Raw genomic sequence first — 24,523 nt, 5'->3', positions numbered from 1 at the left:
TCCATTTCCACAAAATAAATTTTATTAGATACACAAATACAAGAGATTTACAAATATATTAGTGTTTACAAAGCTGGAGTATAGAAAGTAATCTATCTTTAAAGTCACACACACATATTAGTAACTCTGTCTCCAAAATACTGCATAAAAATACTCGGATTACTACTATGAAACTGACCTAGCAGTCTCTTTCTGTCTTTGTCAGAGAGATTTGAATCTTCATCAATAGCTTTCAACAGAGCTAACAGCTCATCTTTTGTGGTCTTCTCTGTATTGGAGCGATATTCTCTTTCATCAAGTTTTTGGCAAAAGGTATAACCTAAAAGGAAGCCCAAAACAGTCAGATAGTTAACAGTGCACTCAACCACCCTTGAGATTCCACAGACACCCCGTCTCCTTCAGAGTTAAATTAGTCATTGCTACAGCAAGTCTTTTTGCATCTTCTCAGTCCCTCCTATTTGGTGCATAACAAGAATGAAAAGTTCAGTTTAAACTGTTACCTGTTATCTTACTAGGATCTTGGCCTTTCTGCAGAGCCATCAGTTTATTGCTGACCATTTTATGCAGTGTCCCTGGGACCTTGAATACGGACAGAAGGCAGTGAAACAGCAGCTTAGAAAAAGGCAGTTCTGCACAAGCATACAAGATAACAAGAACCTGGTCGTTTCCCAGCTCTTACCTTTAACACATCTTTTTGGTGATCCACAAGGAACAAGATCAGGAGGTCAGTTTTCCCTCTGGATAAGGTTTTATTGTTGATAATAGCTTTAGAGAATGTTCTTTTCACAACCATCCTGTTGTCACTCTGAAGAATCATGTGAAATAACAACCAGATGAGGAGAATTAGTCTCCCCCTTTAAGAAGGGCATTGCCTTTGTTCTTCTAGAGTCATTGCTTTCCCTGTAGTCACGCATTTAAGTTACAAAACATCTTTTCTGACCAGTATCCAGGATCTCTGGATTTCAGTAAGTGTAAAGCAACACATAAACATTTAGTACACACATTTACCTCCTCCTGTAGTTTGAACTCAGAATTATGCGCTGCAACAGCCATAAAGTACAGCAGCCTTCTGAACTCCTCCCTGACTTGGCTGTCTAGAAGTTTCAAATAGAGTTGAATAGCTTCTAAAGATTGCTCCATCTTCCCATTCACTAGGGGAGAGATAAAGATACACCTATTGCTACATTTATTTAAATAAATGTTATAATTCAACACCTAAACGAGCCAGGAAAGAGAGGTTCCTCTCTCTAAACAGAGCTGGTCAAACAAAGCGATTCACTCTCACAAAGATTTCTCACAGGCTGATGAGCGCTGTTTGCATATAAGCTGAGAACATCCCACACCCAGGCTTTTAGTAAAGAAAGGTTTGTTTAGCTAAGGTAGTTAAGAAAGCTCATTTCTAGTTAAGGTCAATTACAGTTCAGCCATCTTGAATGAAACGTGAAATACTGAAAAAGGAAAATAGTTCTGTTCAGAAGAGGAATGACTTCTTGTTGCGGAAATAAAGATCTCCCAAGAAATGAAGAAATTATGTCCTAGATAAACGGGCTAACTTGATGAATGAACTGCAAACCACTTTGCAGAGCTTTGCTAAGTTTTAATTTGCCTTTTACTACGCAGAATACACATTTTAGATGTGTGAATTACTTAAATGAAATAGGTTGTACTACCCTCCCTTTGTCATGTAGGGAGGAGGAATGGGATATAGATGTAAAGTATTCCCACCAACACAGAACAAGAATAATCATCAAGGCAGAGGAGGCTGAAAAATACAGATAATAGGAACAAGATGATATTAATTGAGGACTAAAAGCAAAAGCTTTCTAAAATTCTATCTAAACATACATTTTAAGAAACACTCATTTTTGTGGAAAAGAGGGGAGGGTTGTGAATGGGGTAGAAAGCACCGACAGTTTTAAATTCAGATCATATGGCCTAAATATTAAACACTGGGACATATTTAGATTTAATTTCCCATGGATATTTAATTTTCATGGATACCAACTACTACCAAATTATAGCACTCCAGTTTCACAGCCATTCTACACAGACCTGAACAAAACCTACAAAACTGCATATAGTCAGGACCAAAATTTCAGAGCACAGCTTCATGACTAGGAATTAAGAAAAGAAGCTTGCAGAAGTCAACCTTTAAGCTTGGCTACTGTAGTAAATACTCAGTTTGTTAGCACATATCTCACAAGCTTAGGAACACAATTTTATTTTACTTACCTAATAGTTCCGCAATTCCTGAATGAATTTCAGACGCATGGTTTAACAGTGGCTCCTTTTTTTGGCCATAGTATCTACCAATATTTTCAAACAGCAGTAGTTTCCACGTGTCTGCTTTATCTGGTTCATCAGGTAAGTTCCTGCTAATATCTACCACCATATGATCTGGAAGATACTCCAAGCAATCTATTGCTGCTGAGAGCCATTCATCTGTTCTAGAAGACAGAGCAGACAACAGTTTAACTTTGTAGTATTACTTACTGATGCCTTTCAGAGTTGCTTGGGTTGTTTTTCACAGAAAGTAGGTAGACCGGTTTCTCCACTAAAGTGAAAACTGCATGTGTAGGTACTTAACTACATTAGAAATAGACAAAAAAACCCAGATGCTTTCCTGACACACTCAGGTAAAATCACAGACATATAACTCTTTGTTAGGTATTTAATCAAGATGAAGAATTAGTAACCCACACAGGTGAACAGTCACAAGCAGTTAAACCTTAAGTTAGTGATGTCCTCTGCCGTAGACATAACTATTGATAGATAAACAAATGCGAACCTTGATCTGATTCAGTTTGGTAAAAATTTTTCAGACTATGGTTTTAACTGTATTTATATACAGTTTCAGGCTCAGTGTTCTTGGCTTTTTTTTTTTTAATATAGTAGGAGAAACTAAATTATTCCCTCAGTTATTTTTTTAAGGAAAAAATTCAAGGTGATAGCTAAATGCTCTACTCTTCCCTCAACACAGCAATTTTGTCTCTGAATACCACCAAATACACTGGAAGAGTTTTTGAATGCAGTGATGGTATGGCAGAAATTGTCTCAACTACTTCTGGTTTAGAGCTTAGCAACTTATTATTTGCCAATTATTCCAGTCAAGTCTAATAGGGAGAAAAGTGCCTACTCACATCCTTTCTGCAGTATTGGAGATTACTACATCTCTAACCAGAGATCGACTGTGTTTTACATCCCTATGAAAGCAGAAAGTCTTTCAAAGTTGCAGAGGTGAGTGAGCAATGAATACTTACTGTGAGTCACTGAAAGCCTTAAGAATCTCTCTGTCTAGGTAATTACTTGTGATGACATATCCAGTTCCCTTCCTTGGCTGTGAAAGCTGAGGTCTGACCTTTTGGTGCTCAAGTAAAGACTCAAGGAGCGGAAGGTCCACAAGCTGCAGCAGTCGAGCAATTGTTTGTTCTTGCCATACTTCATTAATAACTGGGAAGGGTGGAAATATACAAAGCACTCAGATTCAGCACGTGCAAAAAAAGAGATTATGAAAAAGACAAATCCCCTTCCTCCCATCAGTCCCTAACCTAACAGGTTAATCTTACCAAAAAAAAAAAAAAATTAGGGTAGCAGAGAATGTGGCCCTCACCAGCTTTAAGTGCAAGAATTAGGAATTAGCTTAGTTAACTGCAAGTGTCAAAGAACTGCATTTTGGATGAGTCTGAAGTACTTTACGTTCTTTGTGCTTTAATTTGCAAGTAATCTTTGTTCTAGATAAGGGATAAGCCTTTTGCTCTAGATAAGTGATACTACCCTTATCACAGCTTCCATAATCATTGTCTGGCTTGAGTTTTGAGTTTCTAGGAAGCATTAGCATTTTTAAGCCAAGGAAAAAGCCCATTAGATCATAGTTTAGTCAGAGAGAAGACCTGAATTGTCAAGAACAGTTTCACACAATACTGAAGGAGCACAAGATGGTGCAGATACACAGTTAAAAAGCTAAGGAAGACTTTTAAGCTAACAGTAGACTATTGGCCATGATTAAATCAAGCACAGAAGCAGTACAGGTAATTGAGTATCATCAAGAGCACTCCTAACTCAAATCAAGCTCTCTACAATTGTGTATTCTTCTCCACCAAATTCAACACTGATTTATTTCAGCTAGAGATAATGGGTCCTGTCTGATGAAATAAAAAGATAAAAACCAATCCCACAACAAATATAATTTGCCTTTGTTATGACATGGTGTTTAAAGCAAAATACTGTGAGCCAGTCCGACTCCCCCTCCAGTCTGGCAGGCAAAGCCTTTCCAGTCCTACAGTTATCTTCTTTCTCCAACAAACAAATGACTGTGACATTATTTGGCTTACCTCGACGGGACAAACTATCCAAGATGTTTACTTGAGGGGTATTTGCAGGCTTTAAACTCAGGTTTTCCCAGAGATCCTCCAAGCTTTCCGGTTTGACAGGAGTAGAGTGAAACAACATGCTCTTCTCATGTCTGAGATTAAAAAACAGTTTAATATATATTACATCCATATATACAGATAACCAAACATATCATGTAACATACAGATATGTATAACTGTCTGAGATTTTAAAAAATGTTTTCTCTATACTAATATTTATATAATCTTCTCCCCCAGCCTGACACTTTCCTTATCTAAGTCCCACAGGAGAATGTATGGCACCTTAAAGAATTGTTTTCTTGCAACAATTGCATGTGAATGCATAGTTCCTCTCCTGGAACTTGTCACAGCCGGCAAGCAAGCTACCTCAGTTACCACAAAGAAAACCTAAGAGGAGGAAATGATTGAGGGGAAATTATTTTAGAAAAAAAACAAACAAAATGACCCTCTCAAAACCTCCAGAGTTTTAAGACATTTTTTCTGATGGTGAAGTTAAGACAAAAATTAAGAGCTGTTCTTGAAAAACCTAGAAGGTTGCTGCCCTATAGCAACACCATTCCTAAAGACACGCAGCTTGTTCATGCCATCAGCTAATGGAAGGCTTTAGAAACCTGTCACCCATGTCTGTGTGTTAGCTGGTTCTTCTCCTAACTGGTTTCATATGCTCTTAAGTAGATAGCATAACAACTCCAACCACAAAATTACTGTTCCTCCCAGTATATTTGTTTAATTTCAACTCTTATAGCTTCTTTGGTTTAGGGCAGTGCAAAATCCTTTTGATGTCCAGTATCTTTGCTATGTACGGGACAGGCTGTATGTATCAGTAGATCTGTCCCCTTCACTAAATAAAGAAAAGTAATCCAATGGATCACTGCCCTGCCCAGAAGAAAAACACTTTCATTCTAAACCAACAAAAAATGAGTAATCTTGTTTCATCACTGCATCTGATATGTTCGAAGTCTGCTTTAACAGCCTTTGAGATGAACATATTTTTTAAATACCACATTTGATTAAAGTGGGTTTAATTTCTTATTAATTCTCCTCTTTCCAAATAAAGACTTGGAACAGTTTGCTTTAGCACTGAAAAAGAGCTAGTTGGGGGGGGGGCGGGGGGGCGGGTAAGCAGGACGAAGGTACTCTCCATTTTTAATCTCTGCTGCTGGAATTTTCTGATCATTTGGCTGATGCACTGAAGTTCATATTTGCTACTCTGACGAACACAATCAATCACATGAGGTATTTTCTTTTTAGGTCAATACTACTTGCAGTTTTCAAAAGCACGCATTGCTAGAACTATTGCAGTAACAACATGAACATAGCTCCTTGTGAGGACTACGTCAGAATATGTTCAGAGGTGAACACTTGACAAAACTGTTTAAGGGAAGTTACTTGGCAAAGTGTCATCTACATAGCAGCGAAGGTTTAGTTGATACCAGGGTTTTCTTTGCCCACTCCTAACGAGACAGGGAAATGAAACCTCACCATTATGCTTCCCTCAGGTTCTACAACAGCATGCAACAGCATAACAGCCTGCTACCTAGGCTAGGAGCAAGTCATACACACGTGAAGAAACAGCTGAAAACATTTCAAAAAGCTAAACTTGAAGCATAGTGAAGCTAAGATGATAAAACCACAATTTTTTTACCTGTTTTTGCCTTAAAAACTGGATGGATTACTGGTTTACAGCAGAGCTAGGTGTACAGTGACTAAAGATTATTCCATTGCATTAGCCTACTTGATGCACCTGAATTCCAGTTGGTTGTATTGGTTTAGAGCTGTATAGATCAGTATCTGTAATGCAGTTAATTTCTACCATCCTCCCACCCTCCCCCAAGGCAATGGGATAACAGACACAGAAAACAAGTAACTATACAGGCTGAATGATTTACTCACTTCAGATTGCTGTCTCCTGTCTTCCACCCATAAACATCTGTATAGTATCTACTTGCCCATCAGCCCCAGGTCCTGTAATTGTACAACAGTTTTCCCTTCTCTCCTCAAGAATACATAATATTTTCCTATCCTAAAAAAATTCTTATCTTCACATTCTATGTACTAACCTTTGTGGCGTACACTGCTGGTAATCTTTATCAAGTTCCGTTTGGTTTGAGACATTTGTGAATCTGTAGAGACTACTGCTGCTGTCTTCAAATACAGATCGTTTGTCTTTTCCAAAGACCCTAGTTGAAACAGCCTCAAATACTTTGTAATCCATCAGCGCCTGACATACACGCACTATTTTAGCACGAGAAATATCAACATCCCCAAAATACTTGTTCTGTAGAAGATGGGCAAAGACAACATCCACTGCATCTGAACCAATAAAGCAGTCATGGTAGCACTTCAGGTTCTGGCGACGCTTTTTCACTTCCACTTGAGTTTGAAGTGCATTGATAATGCTGCTCCAGACATACGTTGCTCCAAATGGTTTCTGTGCCAAGCTAAAGCCTAAGAACAGAGAAAGCACAAAGACTTAATTCATGCTGCAATTATAAAAGAACTGCCCCCTTTCTGGCTACTAGCTTTCAAGAACCTTGTAAGGATTTAAAAATCTTTCAGACTTCCAGTTTGGCTTGGGTTGCTCATGCATTAACATTTAGTTACTTTCTCAGTAAGCCAGTCTGCAAGGTTCCAATGTATCTCTCCGGTGGTCGCCCTCACTATAGTAGCCTGAAACTTTGCAACCAGGCCTGCTTTCTCAGCCTGTCACTTTGACACTATCCTTTTGCATGCTCCTCCATCACCTAATGGCTACTACTCCTAAGCACACATTTCCACAAACCAGGAACTAGCTGTATATACTTGTAACTCCCCAGTTCCTCTACTAACACTGACAAAATTATACAGCTGGGCAGGGAAGAGGGAAGCAGGGATGAAGGGACACACCAGAGCCTTGTTTCCTACAGGACTGTGCATACACAAAAGCCACCTAGTATCAGTGCTTACCATATCACTAACAACATCAAGAATTCTCAAGACACACTTGACATTTACCCCACAGAACAGCCTTCTACCACCACAGCTCCAACTAAGATTTAAGCTCTGTGTACTCAATGCCACTTCCTTGAGCCAACCAGTCTTCCCTCCCGCAGTAAAACACTGACCTATTACTCATTTACCAATCTGATTAAGAACGGCATGCTAGAGACAAACAGTTTGACCAAAGGCTAGACTCGGCCTCCACAAGGACTTGCAAACTTTATAAGCATATTGTGTATTTGTAGGTGGCACCTAACTGGGAAGAGCTGTAGCCACCAGAGGCTAGAATTAGAATATATGTTTCCCAGGAACTCAGATGAATAATTTATTAAGAAAGAAAGCAGAGGAAAAGGAGCTATATCAAAAGCTGTGGGACAAAATATGGAATGAGGAGTTGGCAGCAATCCCACAGAAAGCCATCTGGGATTATGACAGACCTCAAACCAAATGAATTAACAGTGTAAGGCAGTGTTTAAGAAAAAAACAACATGCAACTCATTCTGGAACACATTACCATGAACATTTTCTACAGAGATGCAGGAGGCATTTTTTCTGTTCTGTTTAGTCTGAAGTGGCTTTAGTTAGAGAATTATATTCCGATTTTGGGCACCAGAGCTTACTGTTGATCTCCATCTACCAGAGAGTCTGGAAATTAGCAGATTGGCAGGGGGAGGGTGGAAGTTAGGGGAGCAGTAAAGACTGGAGAAAAACAGAAAAAGAAAGAAAGAAGCTGGGCATAAAACAGCATCTGAATGCACCAACACTGATGAAGGATAGCAAGCTACCTCCAGAGCCATTATCAATTAGACACCTGCTTTCTGAAAAGATTCTCAACAGGAAGAAACTGATTCAAAGCCTTGTATTAAAGAAGACTAGGTAGAAACCTTCCAGAGTCTCCAGCTTCCCAAGCTTTAGAAGCATGGGACAGCCAAAGCACACACTGGCTGTTACTGTAGCCTGATGACACCTTCAGGTTGGCAGCACAAACAAAACTCAACCGAGATTCTCCTTCCAGCACTACATTTTAATAGCTGACTAGCCTGCTCGGAAGGCGAGAAAAACCCACCCAAGCCCAATGCCACCAAACACGCACCAGCACCAGTTCCTGTTGCTAAAACAAGTATCAACGCGCACCACCTGCGACGGTTCTGCCGATAACCGCTGCTTTGTCGCCGCTCGCTTCCACAAAAAATCTTTCTCTGGGGGAGTGGCGCTCAATCTTAAGGTCACCAGGTTTTACAAAGTTCAGGTGCTCGAGGTGGGACAAGCAGCCCCAAGCCCTTCGCAGTGCGCGAAGGAGCCACCTGCGGGGAGCCGCTGGCGCCGCCCGGTCACCCACGGCCGCCACCAGCCCCGCACCGGGCCCCAAGGCCTGGCCACCACCCAGCGGGGTCCGGACGGCGGCGGGGCAGACGCCAAGCCCGGACGGGCCCCCCCGGCGGAAAAGCCCCACCCTCACCGGCGGGGAACCTCTGCGGAGCCGGGCAAGGCGACCACACGGAGCCCCCCGGCCCGCGGCGGCCACGGCCTCGGCCCCCCGAGCCCGCCGCGCCGTCTAGCCTCACCACCTGTCCCCGCCCCAGCGAGTGCCGCAGCGAGTGCCGCAGCCCGCGCCCCCCGCCAGCGCCCCCCGCCCCGTACCCGGCGGCCTGGCGGCGGGGCTGCAGACGGCGCCGAGGCTCAGAGCCGCCGCCTTCTCCCGCACCGTGGCCATGCCCGCCGACGGCTCCGCGCACTGCCGCGACGCGCGCCGCCCGCGCCTCAGGGAGCCCGCCGGGGGGCGGGGCCGCCGCGCCCGCACCCATTGGCCGCGGCCGGGCCGGGGGGCGGGGCGCGCGCGGCGGCGGGGTTGAACGGCTGCCCGCGTGCCGCAGTTACCCGGCGTGAGGCGGCGGCGCCGGAGGGGCGCTCAGCGGGGGGCCCGGCACCGGGGGCGGCGAGAGCCTCCCTGGGCACCCGCCCCGCCGCTGCCGGCAGCCCCCGCCGTCAGCCGGGCACCGCCTGACTCGCCGCAGCTACGCGGCCTCGGTCATGTGGCCGTGACCGCCGGCGGGGTCCGTAGGCCGCGGTGGGCCGGTGTTCACCGCCCTCACTGTTGCTCTCACCGGGCAACAGCGCCGGCTGCGCCCGAGCGGGGAAGCCCTGCTTCCACCGGGCCTGACAGCAATACAGACGAACCCTGCGCTCCCGGCATATGTAGCATGTATCCCCTGCCGTTAGAGCGCAGAACACAAAACCTCCCCGTCTTTACAGGGTAATTTCAACGCATCCAACTGGGCAGCTCCATTTCTCCGCGTTCCCCCGAGGACAGGCCTTGTACGCGACCGTGGATGAACAATTAAAACCGTTCTTATTACCCGGTCCTACAGCTTGAACGATGAACAATTAAAACCTACGGCTGACGTTTTCCTCTGATGCCTTACACGAGCTGTTTATTACAGCAGCAGGCATTCTTTATGAGAATGAAATGATAAATTCACTTTCAAGGTAATAGAAGTTGTTTTCCACTTGTCTGCAGGAAACTGCTGAGAGACCCAACATAATTTTCTACAAAGCACAGAGCATTTGAACGATTCAATGACAGTGTATTAAACAACGTACAATCAATCATGTTTTCTGACTGATTTCAGTAGCGTTGACACAAAACCAAACTGATCTCCGCGATATGCAAACTCAAGAGCGTACAACACCCATTGCAGACCAAATAATAGCTATTACAAGTGACACAAAAATTCATTCGTATTTCAGGTGATTCAACTGTTGATGGTATTTTTGCAAAACAAAATCCCATGAAACTTCAGCCTGTTCTACGAGCTCAGAGCAAGCAGGTGAAAGTACAGGACGCCTGCTGTCCGCTGAAGCTGAGATTAGCCTTTTTTTATGCTTATTTATCCTACCACTTAAAGGTAGGGCACTGTAAATTTGTTCATCGTATACAAACAAACAAGCAGACTTCATTTTAAACTATGAAGAATCAATACAGGGAACTAGATACCACAAACTCAATGGCAGACAAACATTTCTTCATGTTTCGCTGCCAGAGGAATGAAGTATTTTATAATGGAGTTCTAAGAGTGGAAGTTCTTAAGGTTTTCACACAAAGAAGTCTCTGGGCCCAGAGAAAAAGGAATCTATTCAAACTGAAGCAAAATGCCAGCCTTTGAAAATGAAAGTTCATGTTGTTTTTCAACAATAGGAAGTGACACACAGGGAATTCTTTCTTGGGGAAAGAGGTTAAAAAAAAATATAGTTCCGACTCACAGGTGTCTAACAGTTGCCATTAGGAACCTAACAAAAAATATAACTCGTGGGTTAATCAGGATTTCCATGATACATTATTTTATTATTCCCTACTTCTGTAGTAGTTTGATACCAGACTTTTTTTGACACATTGCCAAAATATATTAACTGCAAATCGGTAAATGCCTGAGTTAATTTTAAAAATAATTTATTTTTGCATAGTTGCTGAAATAAAGTGATGCAGTCAGTTATTCTGCAATGGTTCACCATAATCTTGGGAGAATTTACAACAAGCAGCATTTTCAAACGGGGGATGTACCAAGCAGTTAACAAGAATATTACACCTCACATCAGAGAACGATTTGTCAAAATAGTGCTTGCAGGGAACAGAGTGAACCACAGCTAATGCACAGTGAACTGCTGGTCTAGAAGGTTCTAAGGTTTTTATTCTTGTATTTTATGACTAGGTGATCAGCAGTCTACCCTGGATTTCTGCCTTTGCTTTCACGCTTCCCCACAGTGACCACAACCAAAACACACACCAGTTTCCCTGTGGGCAGATGGCAGCTCTTGGCCAGTCTGCCAGCTGTTGCCGAACAGTATCTGGTATCAAAGGATGTTGAAAAATGACATACATCTTTCAGTGTTTCTTATGGTAACATTATTATAAAATGTTTTCCTAAGGCACATATTTACTTTTATGTAATTATTTATTTATTGATACTTTTCTGTAGTAATTTTAAAGAATGCCATCTCATGCAGCCAGTATGGTCAGTCTTTGTTGGTGTAATTCCTTAGACTGTGGTGGAAAGATCTCAGGGTGAAAGTACAACACGCTGTATTTGACTTCACCTTCCAGTGTTCCCCCCCATTTTAACCTCCATAAAGTTGAACACAGGATGCACAAAAGAATGCTGGTTGCAAGGACATAATTAACATAATTCATCCATCAAATTACTTAGGATCAACTTGGTGGCATTCCTGCATGCACACGGAACAGTAATCTTGCTCCAAAAGCAGTTCCACTGAAAAACAGACTACGTACACAGACAGATGCTCCTTCAGGCAAATATATCAAAACCTGGTCTGCAGGGTGCAGGTCTGCAAGGGAGATTGTCAACAGCACCAGTGAAGGAGGTTCAATGATATGGAGAGCTTCACTGTTGGCTCTCCATCTAATAATGCTATGTGAAGTTGCACAGAACAACATTTTCGTGACCTAGCTAAGGACTCAAATATTCTTAACAAATCATGCAATCGAGTCCTAATTTGTACAGTTGACTCCCGATTCTTTGAAACTGTTACAAAGAACTTTTATAGCGAGGAACAGCAAAAGAAAAATCTTTGATTTATTTCCAGGTCATCTAGAAATACTCCTACCAACTATAACAGGATTGAGAAAGTGGCCTACATTTTGAAGACTTTACAAACTTAAGTTTTCAAGAATTTCTGAGTCTCATGTAAGAACTGTAGGATTTAATTAGAAGCATACAGCAGAAACAGAATATTTCAAATTCAACAGCCACAATTTCAGCATGTCTGCTGCTCAGGATCTGATTAACTTATTTCAGTTAAGTGTTTGCTCAAGGATAAAGGTGATGATAAAGACCAACATTCAGGTCTTCTCTGATTATGGGGAGAGAGAAGGCAAAAAACCTGTACCATCACAAAGTAAGAAAGTGATGCATACCTTAATGTAAAGTCCTGTCTAGCTTTCTCCACAATGAACTTGGAAGCTCGACAGCCAACCAGTATTTGGACGTGAGAAATTTCCACATTTTCTGGGCACAAATGAAGGTGACATAACTGAATACAATACCTTCCAAAGTAAAAAATGATTGTGTGATTAAATATTTCAGTATAATTATAAAAAAGACAGAAGTTGGAGGCTGTGTTGCCTAAAAAGATGGAGACATTAATAGAAAATATGGTGGTTTATCTACAGTAATCAATGCTTGGCTGTGTGAGTGGGAAACGTTATATATTCTTGAAAGAAACATAGGGAAAAGGCTGTTGCAATTTCAAAATTTTTAGGAAAAACTCAAAGGACCCCAAACCTGGAAAATAAAATTTTCTAAAACCAAGAAATGTTAAATGTTCTAATTATTATTTGCATTTGAAGTGCCAAAAAATAGAAAAAAACATTGATTTGTCACTGAAAATTGACTAGGAAATAAAGGTAGATCCTTGCAGAAGAATACTATCCAATTTCTTATTTTTAAAAGATTTTAGATCCCACTTTTCTGAAGGATTAACACAGAACTCTGCATTTCCAATTCTAATCTTATATCTCATAAACATGTCAGATTATAGAAGGCTATCTCTCTCATACCAAACTTTTTTCTTTGTATTTCAAATGTCTTCCCATAACAATATAAAGATTAAGTGCATGTCAACACAACTTAAATGTATATATACATAAAATTTTATTGCCATAATCACAAGGATCTATTGAACTCAATCTTTCTGGCTGTTTCTGTAAAAGCATAGCAATTAACAATTACCATAAAAATTCTGAAAAATATTCCAGTTATTTAGAACAATTACTCATTTGTTTTTTCCCCACTTAAATATCAACAATGCTTGTATTCACTGCAGTGCTGCAGTTGATGAAAGGAGAACATTTTAAACAATAACTCTTAAAATGTTGCTCTGTTCCATTCACAAATGGTGACACAAATTAAATTTTGATATATGATTCACTGTCACATAAAGATACTCATGTAGGGGAAAATCAACAGCTTCAGTTACAGAAATTACTATTTTTCTAAGTCACAATGATCATAACATTATCAAATCTCCTCTATTTCACTGCATGACGCTAAAAAGTCCAGTATGATGGTTTTTGATACTGAAACGGCCCTATGAAACCCAGAAAACTCTTTCTTCCACTTCTAATAATCTCAAATTCCAGAAAATTAATAGCTCTTCATACAATATTGGGTTGCAAAAGGCTCTTTGATATGCTAGACAGATATGAAGGAAGCTGAAAGAGCTCCTGTAGTGAACCTGCCTTAGTAATAAGTAACATCTTCTGCTATTTGCACTAAAGAGCACGAGAGGCTTTCCTGGGGCTGAACTCCATGGCTTGGAGAGGGCTGACGCTCTCCCTTACAATGCAGAGCAAGTTATTCACAAATTCACTCTGCCCCAGTTTTCCATCTACATTTGAATGAGAAAAGCTCAGGTAGCAGTAGGTACTGTGGGATATAGTGACGCCACCCTGCAGCACCCCCCCCACCCCCCCCACCCCCGTAGCAACCACACCTGCCCCACCATGCAAAGCCCACTTGCAGGTGGCACCTTTGCTTGGGCAAGAGCAGGATTTACTTCCAAAGTGCAAACTCTGGTATTTTATACTGATGTGAAATCCGTAAGGATTCCACCCTTGCATTTTTGAAGAGATTGGAACAATAAACAAGTTCCCAGGGCAGAAGCTGCTGGACGACTGACTGAATCGACAAAGGCTGCATTGTTCAGGAGCGCAATCCTTCCATTCCTAGGCTGGAATACCAATGGGACTGCGGGACCAAGTCAAGCAGGGCAATGGCAAATGAAGGGCAGGGAGGCGAGTGCTGAGCCTGCGCTGGTGCATACTGACCTCCGGTGGAACATGCTGCACTCTGAGTAAGGATCCACACACGGGCTGGGAAGGGAGGGAGCTGGAGCCAGGATTACTTGAGACAGTTACTGTAAGGGAGTGTGCAGGGTGCAAAGACTGTTAGAGATGTCATCAAAAATTCAAGGACAAGCCTCTGCTTCTCAGTCTTAATAAATGCTAAAGAATTTTATCTTAAATGGATTTTTCAACTTTTCCTCCTGCGGAAGTTTACTGGCACTTTCGAGAATGATTATATATTATAACCAGAGACTGATTGCAGCATGTCTAAATGCACACAGGGTGGCATGGTCCTAGCAACACTATTTGGATAAAGACTCTTCACACAACATTAGACTCACTGTCGTCTACACACCAGAAACCCGTTCAGCCAGAGCAAGCACATACAATCAGACACAAATAATTGAAACGTGAGAAGTTCCCACCTGCCCAGCTGGGAGTTATGACTTTTCAGGTAAGTTGCAGTAACTAAATGTGAACTCCTGTACATTGCAACCCTTAACCAAATGCACTAACTTCTATTACTACTCAAAGTGGCTTTAGGTAAGTTCACAAAGAATCGGGGGAGCAGCTCTCACGAGTTTACACAATTCTGGCAGAATAAGCAGCAATTTCCAGCTGAAGCATGGTGAAGTAGTAACTTACACTGATCTACCACAGGTAAGTTTCACATCCCTGCTCCCAAAGTGGCACCAGCTTAATGGGACAGAAGGAGCTGATAGACAAGGACAAGGGTAGGAGAGTGGGAACTCTAAATGGATTTGCCAAGCATAACTGAATTCCTGATTTTGACCATTGTTTTGATTTCTTTAGAAAACAGCTACATACCATTTATATTTACACTGAGTACAAGGCTTGTGTTCTAGAGCACAGGATCAGAATTATTGTTTACGTACGCTACAAGCAGGAATCTATAATTCACTTTTTATATTACTGTACAACATGCAGAGGCCACCACACTCATTTTTTGCCAGGCCTACAGTTTAGGATGGGAAAACAGCCCTGGAAGCATCCTGCTGACAGCTTTGCTTCCCCCACTAACACTCAAAGAGAACTTAAAGAGTTCATGTCAAAAAGGAAGTAAAAATCCCTGGTCAAGCACCACTTATTACCTCTCTATTTTTTTTAACCAGCTAGTTCCAAAATTGTGACACTTGGATTCTCACAGAACATGCGAGCTTTGTCTTCAGCTCCTTTAGTGCAAAGTCCATTGACTGTGGTCAAACAACCTCTCTGGCTGTTTAAACAAAATTGCTGGACCTTGCACTGAAGCAAATAAAAAGCGTTCGCTTACTCTCTTCTATTACAAAAGCTGTAGGGATACTAATTTCTAGGTGCTGACCAAAAAAAACCTGGGAGGTTTCAGAAACCACCAAGGCTTCTTCACTTAAAAGAACAAATCTAAATATTTATTCTCCCCGAGCTTTGAATGAGTTACCAATTTGGCCTAACCACATGATAAAACACTTGATACTTCAGCTTTTATTCAATTACCATACCATTTACCTTCTGTTGCTGCAGCAAAAATATGTGATATGTAAATAATGTACAGAAAAATCTCACTAGTAGCCACCACAGTCAGAAAGGAGAGGATGATGCCAAACAATATAATTTTAATTAAAAGCTCTTGCTATCCCAAGCCCTGGAAGTCTTAGAAGGCCACAGCATGTACTCCCAACAATATAGTTTAAGATTTCAAGTAACACGTAGAATAAAGAGAGGCTTAATTTAATCATAAGTTTAACCGAACAAACCTATGAAAAAAAAATCACAGCATTTAAAATGGAATTTTTAAGGCTAAGCATAATAACAGGAACCAAGAGTAGCTGCTGCCGTCTATAATCTTTATCATATACACAGGATCAGATACACAATTAAAATTCTCCTGTGTGTTAACATCCCTGTGTGTCTAAAAGAAGATAAATACCCCGATTTTGAAGCTGTTATACAAACTATATGATTAATAGCTAACTGCTCAGCATGTTCCATTAGGACTCAGTTACAGTATTTTAAAGTTAATATATTAACTGTATATGGGATGGAAATCTTACAGTTTAGTTTACTGCTAGCATCACAACTCACACATTTTCATATGACTCCTCACTAATGTGCGTTTACTTGAATGCCCCTCTTCTAATGCCTGCTTCAGTGTATGCTTACCATGCACACATTCATCTGCATCAAGGCAGAAGACTTGAGCCGACCGATTAAAATATTTGCAACTTATTTCCAAATATAATCCTGTAGCTCTGTCAAAGTTCCAATTTGCACAGGGCTGTAGCATTTTTGTTATTTGGAATGATCATAATTCAAACTCTCTACACAAACAGAAATCCATTCATGCTATGACACAACCCAAACATAAGGGTTTTTTAACCCTTCACATGGACATCTGAAGAAAGGGAAGTGCCAAACTTACGATATACCTGCGTTTGCAAAAATGAAAGAAAAATTCTTGCCTCGGATGACTGCAATACAAATACTTCTTAAAAGGGCTTTTGCTCTCCTTGTGCTTGTTTGAACATTGACAATACAGGACAACCCAAGTAGGAACCAAGGTCCATTACTACGCTCAAAAATGGATTATAGTAGGAGGCAATGGAAAATCACTGCTTCTATACAGAGATAGACTGGCACATGCTTCACAACTGAAGAAAATCCCTTTTTATAGTGAAACAAAAGGCAGAATTAGGACTAGGCTGAATTAATCTTATAAAGTCATTGTGTGTAACAAAACACTTAACAGCCCTCTGCTAGGAATGTCCACCTGCCACCTGGTGATGCTGCTGGGTTACCATTTGCCTTTCAGTCAGTGTATACATCGCAGCACGCCTAATTGAAGCTATTTCCTAACTAGGACCACACCTGACTCCTACGCCCTCTGCTCCTCGATCATCTCTACTCCAAAAGCTCCCCTAGCCTCACTCTTTCCCAATTCTTTTTCCATTCCAATGTCCTCCCACATCTGACCCACGTTTCTTCCACCTTCCTACTCCCTTCTCCCTTAGATTCCTCCCGTATGAACCTTCACATACATATGAGCCCTCCCACCTTATTCTGGGTCTGTTTTTCCTAAAATGAAGGGCTTTAACTGCTTTTTCAGCCCCGCTCATGGGCACTACCCTCTACCCTTTGTGCATCAGGTAGCTAAAAAAAAAGCCAAATCCAACAAAATCTAAACACACATACACATACACATACACACACACAAAAGAAATAGCCCAGTGAACTTTTAAAAGCAGAAACCTAAGACATACCCAGAATAAATGAGATAGGGTATAGCCCTGTGGAAGTTTGCTTGCTTTTTTTCCTGACTCACCTTTTATTTTTCTCCTTTGTAAATAGCTTGTTCTCTGCATTTATTCCTGTGTTCTTATAAAAGATAAAATTAAAAGAATTTTAACACAGTTTTCTTTTCTTTAGTTTCTGGAAATAAAACAAAGATTTGTTAGGTTTTTCTGTAGGAGAGGCAAATAATTAATGCAGAACAAGTTATTCTGATTGCCTAAGATACTTACCAAAAAACACCTGGCAGCAGGAGGTGCTGTTCCCTTTTAAAGAGCTGCATACATTCAGCTTCTTGACTTTTTTCTTTTTTTAAAAAAAATAATTATAAATTATAACCTGTATCTGAAACACAGTATCAAAAGCGTCAGCCTCCACACTGCACTTGGACATTCTCTGTGCCCACCTGCTTCCCAAAGCATTTTTTAGAGAAAACAACAATCAACTGCACGGGCAACTGTCTCATTTTATACTCATCTTGGTTTGGGAAGCAGCTCTTATACACAGGACCATTTAAAAAATACTCCAGCCCTTCGGATTGACCTTTCTCTTCCAGCAAGTGGCTCAGAGAAAGCCTATGTATCTTATGGCCAATATCCACATTATGGGACTTCAGCCCTTTGTGTATGGGAAAAATATTTGCAAGGATCTCCACAGTAATTCACTGGGGGGAAAAAAAGACAAGACTGAAACCCTCTAGAGCAGCATTTCTTCCCAGAGGGACACAGAGATGATGTTCTAGTTCAGCAAGAAAGAGAACAGAAGAAAGTAGTATGGCTAAAAACCACCTTAATCACAGCAGTAGTCTCTCTCTTACTGCAGCTGTCTGGCTCCTCACTTATCACATCAGTTTAAGACCTGGCAGATACATTGTGAAAATTAATTCAGAACATTTAGAACCGATAAATGTAAAAAACCAGATCAACCCGACATGCTCAATTCATGCAATATAAGGGAAAAGAAAAACCAAAACCCAAACCCTAGAACTGTATTTTTTCATATTGAGATCAGATAATGTAAATAGCCAATTTTTTTCCAACAATCTAACTTTTCAAGACTTAATATTTTAATAATAAACGACTAAGCATTATAAGGTTTTTGTTTAAAAAGTGTTTTCACTTTAATGGGTTTAGTTAATAACATCATGAATGGTACAAAACTGTCCTTTTTCACATTTCCATACACTGTATTACGGACCACCTGAAAATCTGGACTAAGAACGCATAAAGTGTCTCTTAATTAGCCCTAGCTTCATTTTCGCCATTATGTAGAGAAGATATGCAGGAAAACATGCATTTGTTACCAATGACATGTTACTATTAGCTTAAACAATAAGATATGGCAGAACGTGCATTGGTAATGCACAGGTATGCAGTAGGGTAAGAGAAACCAAATGTCAAGTGTTGGCAATGAAATAAGAAATGGTTGATGACACACTGACATTTTGTGACCATAGTATTAGCTTTTCTGCTTTAAAATTGTTTTAAATAGTAGTAAATATTTAAATAATATTTAAAATATATTTCCCTATGGAAATCATTTACTTGGAAGACAGCCTGTAAGATCTGACTTTTTAAAAAGTAGTATTACATTTCGACAATATATGAATACAATACATGCCATAGAACTTCAAAGACCCTAAAGTCCTTAGCCATTTTCAGAAACAGTTTCTCAGTCCAATTTGATCTCTGATTTTTTGCTAGCAAAACTTTGGAAGTAGCTTCTCAAAGAAAACCTGCCTTTAAGAGAAATACTCTATTTCCGTAAAACCAAACCCAATGTAAATAGGGATGTCACACTAAAGGAAAAAAACAGTGGAATTAAAACCCAAATAATTCATCATGCAATTAGTTTAATTTTTGTTTTGCTAATTCATAGCCTAAGGCGAGGTTTGTTTCTTCCTAGTGCATCTTCTCTTGCAGTCAAATGAGTGCTCAGTTTCCACTGTCAGATGTTAAGAGATGAAAACCTCACTGTCACTTCAAGGGAAGGGGGAGGGGGGAATCGAGGTGTGGGTGCAGAATTAATTACCTAAAATGCAACAAAATAAAGCAAAGTATTTGTGCAAAAAAGTAATTTGTACATTGATTTTTTTCTAAGTTTGCTTCAGTATAAAAAACCTCTTCAATCCCAGTAACAAAGCTTTATTTTGATTTATGATCCTTCAACACACTTGAGAGTTCCATGTTTTTACTCATTCAGTAAATTAATAATCCAGCCACCATTTTTGCAGCCCAAGACAAAAGACAGAAGCTCCATTATATTAATCTTTAATAGCTATGGGTAGTTAATTTTATTCAAGACAGGTTTTCCCTGTCTTCTACAGGCACAGTGCTTGTTCAACTGGCCTTGGGAATAAAACAGCCAAAAATAAGCCAGGCCACCTTCTATGGCAGTGCAGAGCATCCTGGCTGGTTTTCTGTTTCGTTTGTTGTTCTTTTTTTAAAGTAGTTCCTGCTAGAATTACCTTCTTTTTAAACAGGGACAAGCTACTCCAAAAGCCTCTCACTTCTATTTTCAGCTTCTAAGGACTTGGATTAAAACAAGTAGCTTCCTAAAGCTACTTCTAGATTCAAAAATCCAGAGTAAGTGTTCAGTAGCAGTACAGAAATCGTTTAGAAAGCACAGACACCTCTGTCAATTAGTTGCTTTATAGTCATATTAGGAAGGGATGTGTGAGACACCAAGTCTGACGAGTTCTTTACTATACCATCAAGGAGCCAACCTGATTGTTCTCTCAGTCTGCATCCTAACCATTTTAAAACTACAGATGAGGAATTCTCAAACTGCTGTGCATATCATTGTAATGTGACAACAGAACTCTGCCTGGGCAAGTAAATACCTCTCATGAATCTACACACACTGCCAACCACCCACCAAGGGAATACACTAAGTAAATTTGGGAATCCCCACTACTGATTAAAGAGTTTACCAGGCACATTTCTACTATATCTCCAGTGTGCATATTTACATTAAAATAATTTTAGCCAATTGCTACTGGCGTTGGTAACTCTGCTGTTTGGTTTCACCATACAAACTCTAGCTCTCACCAGATTCAACACAATATGACTGAAACAACAGCAACTGTGGCTACCCCTCTTTCCGCCATGAAAACGAATTAGCTTCGCGATTGCTCCAACAATCTGCACCTTCTTCCTAAACCCAAACCCATCTCACCCTCCTCGATTATAGTAGACATGGCAGTAGCATAATGAGTCTATCAACATGGTAGTGACCTCCCTTTTTAAAGCAAAACCACTACTCGGAGGCTTTAAACAAGGCAGGGGCACATACCCATTTCTGTTCACTGTTGTCTGCATACAAATTGTAAAGGAGAATTATTGCTTTTAAAAGATGACAAGCTTTGGAAATATGGTAAACATCCTATAAGGTTCTAAAACTAATCAGCTAAAATTCTGTACATCCTTTAATATTCAAACCTCTATTTGATTACTTAAGATCAAATCATTCCGTTTTCACATCTATTCATTAAACTCTTCATAGTCCTAAGGTCTAATGAATATTTCACAACTAAACAGGATCAAAACAGATAAGGGGAAAAAAGGTCACATGGCAATGAACATTATTTCATTTGGCCAATGAATAGTGAACCCTGCGTTCTTGGCTGAAATTAAGGCACTAAGTGGCAGTGAAAGGATAGAGGAATTAATTTTTTTCCTACATGATCTGAAAAAAGACCAACATGACTATTTTTTCAGGACGCCAATAGTATACGTATCCATTCTGAATGACTCAGTAAGGCATTCTGTTGGCAAATTTAAAGAAAATGTTCTCCTGATGAGAGCCCATTACATTCATTGTCTGAGTGTGACTAGTGGCACTACTGTTAACAAACTGGAGGGGAAAAAAAAGCTACAAAGATGTCTGAAGACTTAAAAGGCACCAAAAAGAGAACAGCTCTGCAACTGCCAATTCTACAAACAATTATGTAAGCTGTGTTTAACACTGCATATAGTCTATTCAATCATCAATCTTTGTTGACAGAAGATAAAGTGTAGTAGCTCTTCATTTAAACTCTCAGTTAATCAAGTGCTAGTTTAGTAAGAAATTTATTTTCACGTATCAGAAAATAATTGCAGTGTCTAACACAACTACACTTAAAGCAAAACTAGTCTAGTATGCATTATTCTGGTTAACACTGAAGCAAACCTGTATAAACAAAAGGGTTACCTTGAGATATATAGCTTACAATATGAAATCAACATATAAATGAATAGGATTTACTGAAAACAATGGAAAGTGTATTACAAAGATACATGTAGCAATTTTAACCACAATATTTTCTCTGTGAAAAATACAACTATTAGTGAGATAAAATGTACAATTGAAATTTTTTTTCCAAAAGAAAAAAACACAGTATAAAGGAAAATATTTTTTTTTCTTCAAAACAGGGAAAATAGTTAAGGTCATTGTCTTTCATTACAATATAATTTGACACAAAAAGCAGTCATAGGATTGCACCAACTCCATGTTCAGTCTCCTGAACATGACAATAGTAAAAGGAGTCCATAAAGCATAATGACATTTCTGGATTTTATGATGGCAATATTATGCAGAAAGTGATGTCACTCCGGCTCTGTTCACAAAATGTACAAAACTCTAAATTTGGTGGCCAGACATGAAAAATTAGTTCACCCCAACGCTGACTTTTCTGTTGCTCAGTCAGAGATGGAAAAAATTGTAGTATTTTAAGTGTTGTTATCTTTTTAGCAATAAAGAAAAAAGTATATGTAGTGCATGCTTTATCACTTGTCAAGAATATTTCTGAAAATAAAACTAAGTTATCCAATAGTTTACAAAATAGAAAATAATTCTTCAGGTTAAAAATGTGGTTAGGTTTATGTTTAGTTCCGTATCTCCAAAGGACTGATTTCCCTGGCAGCATCACTTTTCCTTAGCAAGAGCCAAGGCACAAAGTTCCATAAAGAGAAATAAAAATGGCTACAAACAAGAACGCAGTCTGGCATTGTAAAAGAAATCAGAGCCTTTCTCTGAGCTTTCTGTTCCACCAGGTTAGTGCTGTAGAAAAATGTGAGATTTGGGATGCATTTCTGTTATGAGCATTTCTGCTGGACACGATTCAAAAGTTCACCAAACTTTTCAAAAAGATCTTCCACCCATTTTATATTTTTCATGCACAGCTGCACAATGTCTTCCTGTCCTAGATCTGCACTCTTCTTCTGAACAGAAGAAATCTATTTAAAAAAAGAGAAGGAGGGGAAAAGACAGAGAGATACATACACATTCTAGGCTGCCAACATTCCAGAATTTTCATTTTTATCATATTCTGCAGTTAAATACAAACGCTCTTTGGAAGAAAAGGTTTAAAATTTAAAACCAAGGAAAAATGCCATAAAAAATACACTTCCTAACAACTCAGCTCAACTCTTGTATTTCTGCTACCTGCAATATATCCACCAAGGATTTGCAGAAAAAATAAAGGAGCGGGCATTCTAAGACAAACAGTAGCCTCTAGATCTGAGGAGTTACACACACTGATAAAATTTGTTTCATTTATTTTGGCTAACAGTGAAGAATGCTTACCTATCCTGAGGCAAACTGATTTCACACAAACCTTGTACGCCTCGTATTTGATTGTTCTGGGCAGTAGTGCCCATTAGGAGCAACACACGTGCTCAGCTTATCCTTTTCTTTGCCATAAAGAATTAATTAAAATAGGAGGCCACAATCCATACTCATTTACCAAGAAAAGCACAGCCCCTCTCGCTGAACTCAATTCCCTCAATAAATTGTCTCAATGAATGTAAAAGTATCTCAAAAAGAACAATACTTACCTCCTCTTTACACGTTAGATATATATGATATTTGTAATGATGGAGTGAATGGTACAAAGAATACAACTGTATTTTTTCTGGATCTACCGTAAACTCCTGCAAAAAGAACAGTTATTTTAGGAAAATTCATGTTATTTTCCAAGACAGAGATATGATGGACATTTTCTTCTATAAATGACTTTTTTCCTCAACAATTCAGAAATGGAATACTTCATTCAAATAATTGCTTTGATATATTTTTGTACACTATAATTTACATTACATCAAAATTACCTCCTATCTCCACTTTCCATACAATGTTATTTTATCAAAACTAGGCCTGAGAATGCTTTCGATCCTCCTGAACGCACAAGTCTGAAACAGTAAGACAACTCCTTCTCCAGAACTACTGCAAGAATTACCAAAGCTTAACTATTTTTCTACCACATTGATGGGTATCATTGCAAAAAAAGCATATCCTTTGTGCTTCAGAAAAGCTGATCTATACTTATCTAACACTTACGTTACTCTGCCAAGAAATATGAGTGTGGGCTATATTTACAGGTCGTTTGTCTAGCCACTATTTACTGCTAGGAGGTAAGCCTATGTGAGCCAGGACCTAGCAAAATCTAGTTATAGTGTTCCCTTTGAATACTATGGAAATAAACAATGTGTACAGCTCAAGCTTTACCATGTTACTTTTTTAAACTTTTTTTAAAAATGTAAGATACACAGATTCATTCTGCTGATGGAAATAAGGAAAAGAGCAACATAGAACTGATTTTTTTAAAAGTATTATTTCTGGTTTTACAGTATTAACACTAATTTTGCATTTTTGATCTAGAAGCCATCGTATCACTTTAGAGATTTTGCAGCAAGTTTAAGAAACTGTTATCATTATGAACTACACAGTGATTTTACCACAACTGCAACGCTGAAGGCAAAATGTTGCTGCTTCAGCAACAGTCCAGGAGGCTGACTGCTAGGCAGAAACCGGGTCTGAAGTTCAGCCCTTGCTCTGGCAGGTCCAGAAGCAGCACGGGCTCTGGCAGGGCTCTGCTGTTTGGCAGGCTACAATGGGTGAGCAGCACAGCAACTGCAGAGCTCGCCTCTCCCTTCCCACCCGACTACACCTACTGACCACTGCCTGCGTAAGAGAAGCAGTGTACCACTACTTCCATCCTCCTGCAATCGTGAGTAGTTGCTGCAGAAGACTTCCTATATAAACATACACG

The 24,523-nt window shown here is 39.9% G+C and overlaps 2 protein-coding genes across 7 annotated transcripts in view; both read right to left on the bottom strand.

Moving 5' to 3' along the window:
* DEPDC7 (DEP domain containing 7) lies at nucleotides 1-21,391 on the bottom strand. Of its 4 annotated transcripts, XM_080405853.1 has the most exons (11): nucleotides 17,528-21,391; nucleotides 14,191-14,279; nucleotides 8,991-13,751; nucleotides 6,431-6,818; nucleotides 4,332-4,462; nucleotides 3,261-3,450; nucleotides 2,233-2,447; nucleotides 1,009-1,151; nucleotides 680-805; nucleotides 501-579; nucleotides 1-319 (listed from the first exon to the last, which is right to left on the bottom strand). In XM_080405853.1, exons 3-11 carry the CDS (start codon nucleotides 9,061-9,063, stop codon nucleotides 105-107), a joined length of 1,560 nt encoding a protein of 519 aa, XP_080261979.1. In that variant the 5' UTR covers nucleotides 9,064-13,751; nucleotides 14,191-14,279; nucleotides 17,528-21,391; the 3' UTR covers nucleotides 1-104. The 4 variants fall into 4 exon arrangements, with proteins under 4 accessions (XP_080261979.1, XP_080261982.1, XP_080261980.1 ...); XM_080405856.1 differs by lacking the exons at nucleotides 8,991-13,751; nucleotides 14,191-14,279 and having other exon boundaries at nucleotides 17,528-17,634; nucleotides 17,727-21,391; XM_080405854.1 differs by lacking the exon at nucleotides 17,528-21,391 and having other exon boundaries at nucleotides 14,191-17,510.
* A 321-nt stretch (nucleotides 21,392-21,712) lies between these two features.
* Nucleotides 21,713-24,523, bottom strand: part of QSER1 (glutamine and serine rich 1) — a 46,358-nt gene continuing 43,547 nt past the window's right edge. For all 3 annotated transcript variants that reach the window (XM_080405839.1, XM_080405838.1, XM_080405840.1), the window contains 2 exons: nucleotides 23,310-23,405; nucleotides 21,713-22,709 (listed from right to left, as the gene is read on the bottom strand). In XM_080405839.1, the coding sequence (XP_080261965.1) occupies nucleotides 22,569-22,709; nucleotides 23,310-23,405 (237 nt within the window). In that variant the 3' untranslated portion in view covers nucleotides 21,713-22,568. The remainder of the gene's footprint in view (nucleotides 22,710-23,309; nucleotides 23,406-24,523) is intronic.

This window comes from Falco punctatus, assembly GCF_963210335.1.
Source record: "Falco punctatus genome assembly, chromosome: 10".
Classification (NCBI taxonomy): domain Eukaryota; kingdom Metazoa; phylum Chordata; class Aves; order Falconiformes; family Falconidae; genus Falco; species Falco punctatus.
This window is presented reverse-complemented; position numbering and strand designations above follow the sequence as displayed.

Bases quoted from the DNA above. Each gene is read 5' to 3' on its own strand.
- DEPDC7 (XM_080405853.1), bottom strand. From the start codon at position 9,063: ATGGCCACGGTGCGGGAGAAGGCGGCGGCTCTGAGCCTCGGCGCCGTC. The intron at 3,451-4,331 runs GTAAGCCAAATA...CACCCTTCCCAG, and splicing joins GGATAGTTTGTCCCGTCGAG to TTATTAATGAAGTATGGCAA. The intron at 1,152-2,232 runs GTAAGTAAAATA...TCTCTCCCCTAG, and splicing joins AGGAATTGCGGAACTATTAG to TGAATGGGAAGATGGAGCAA.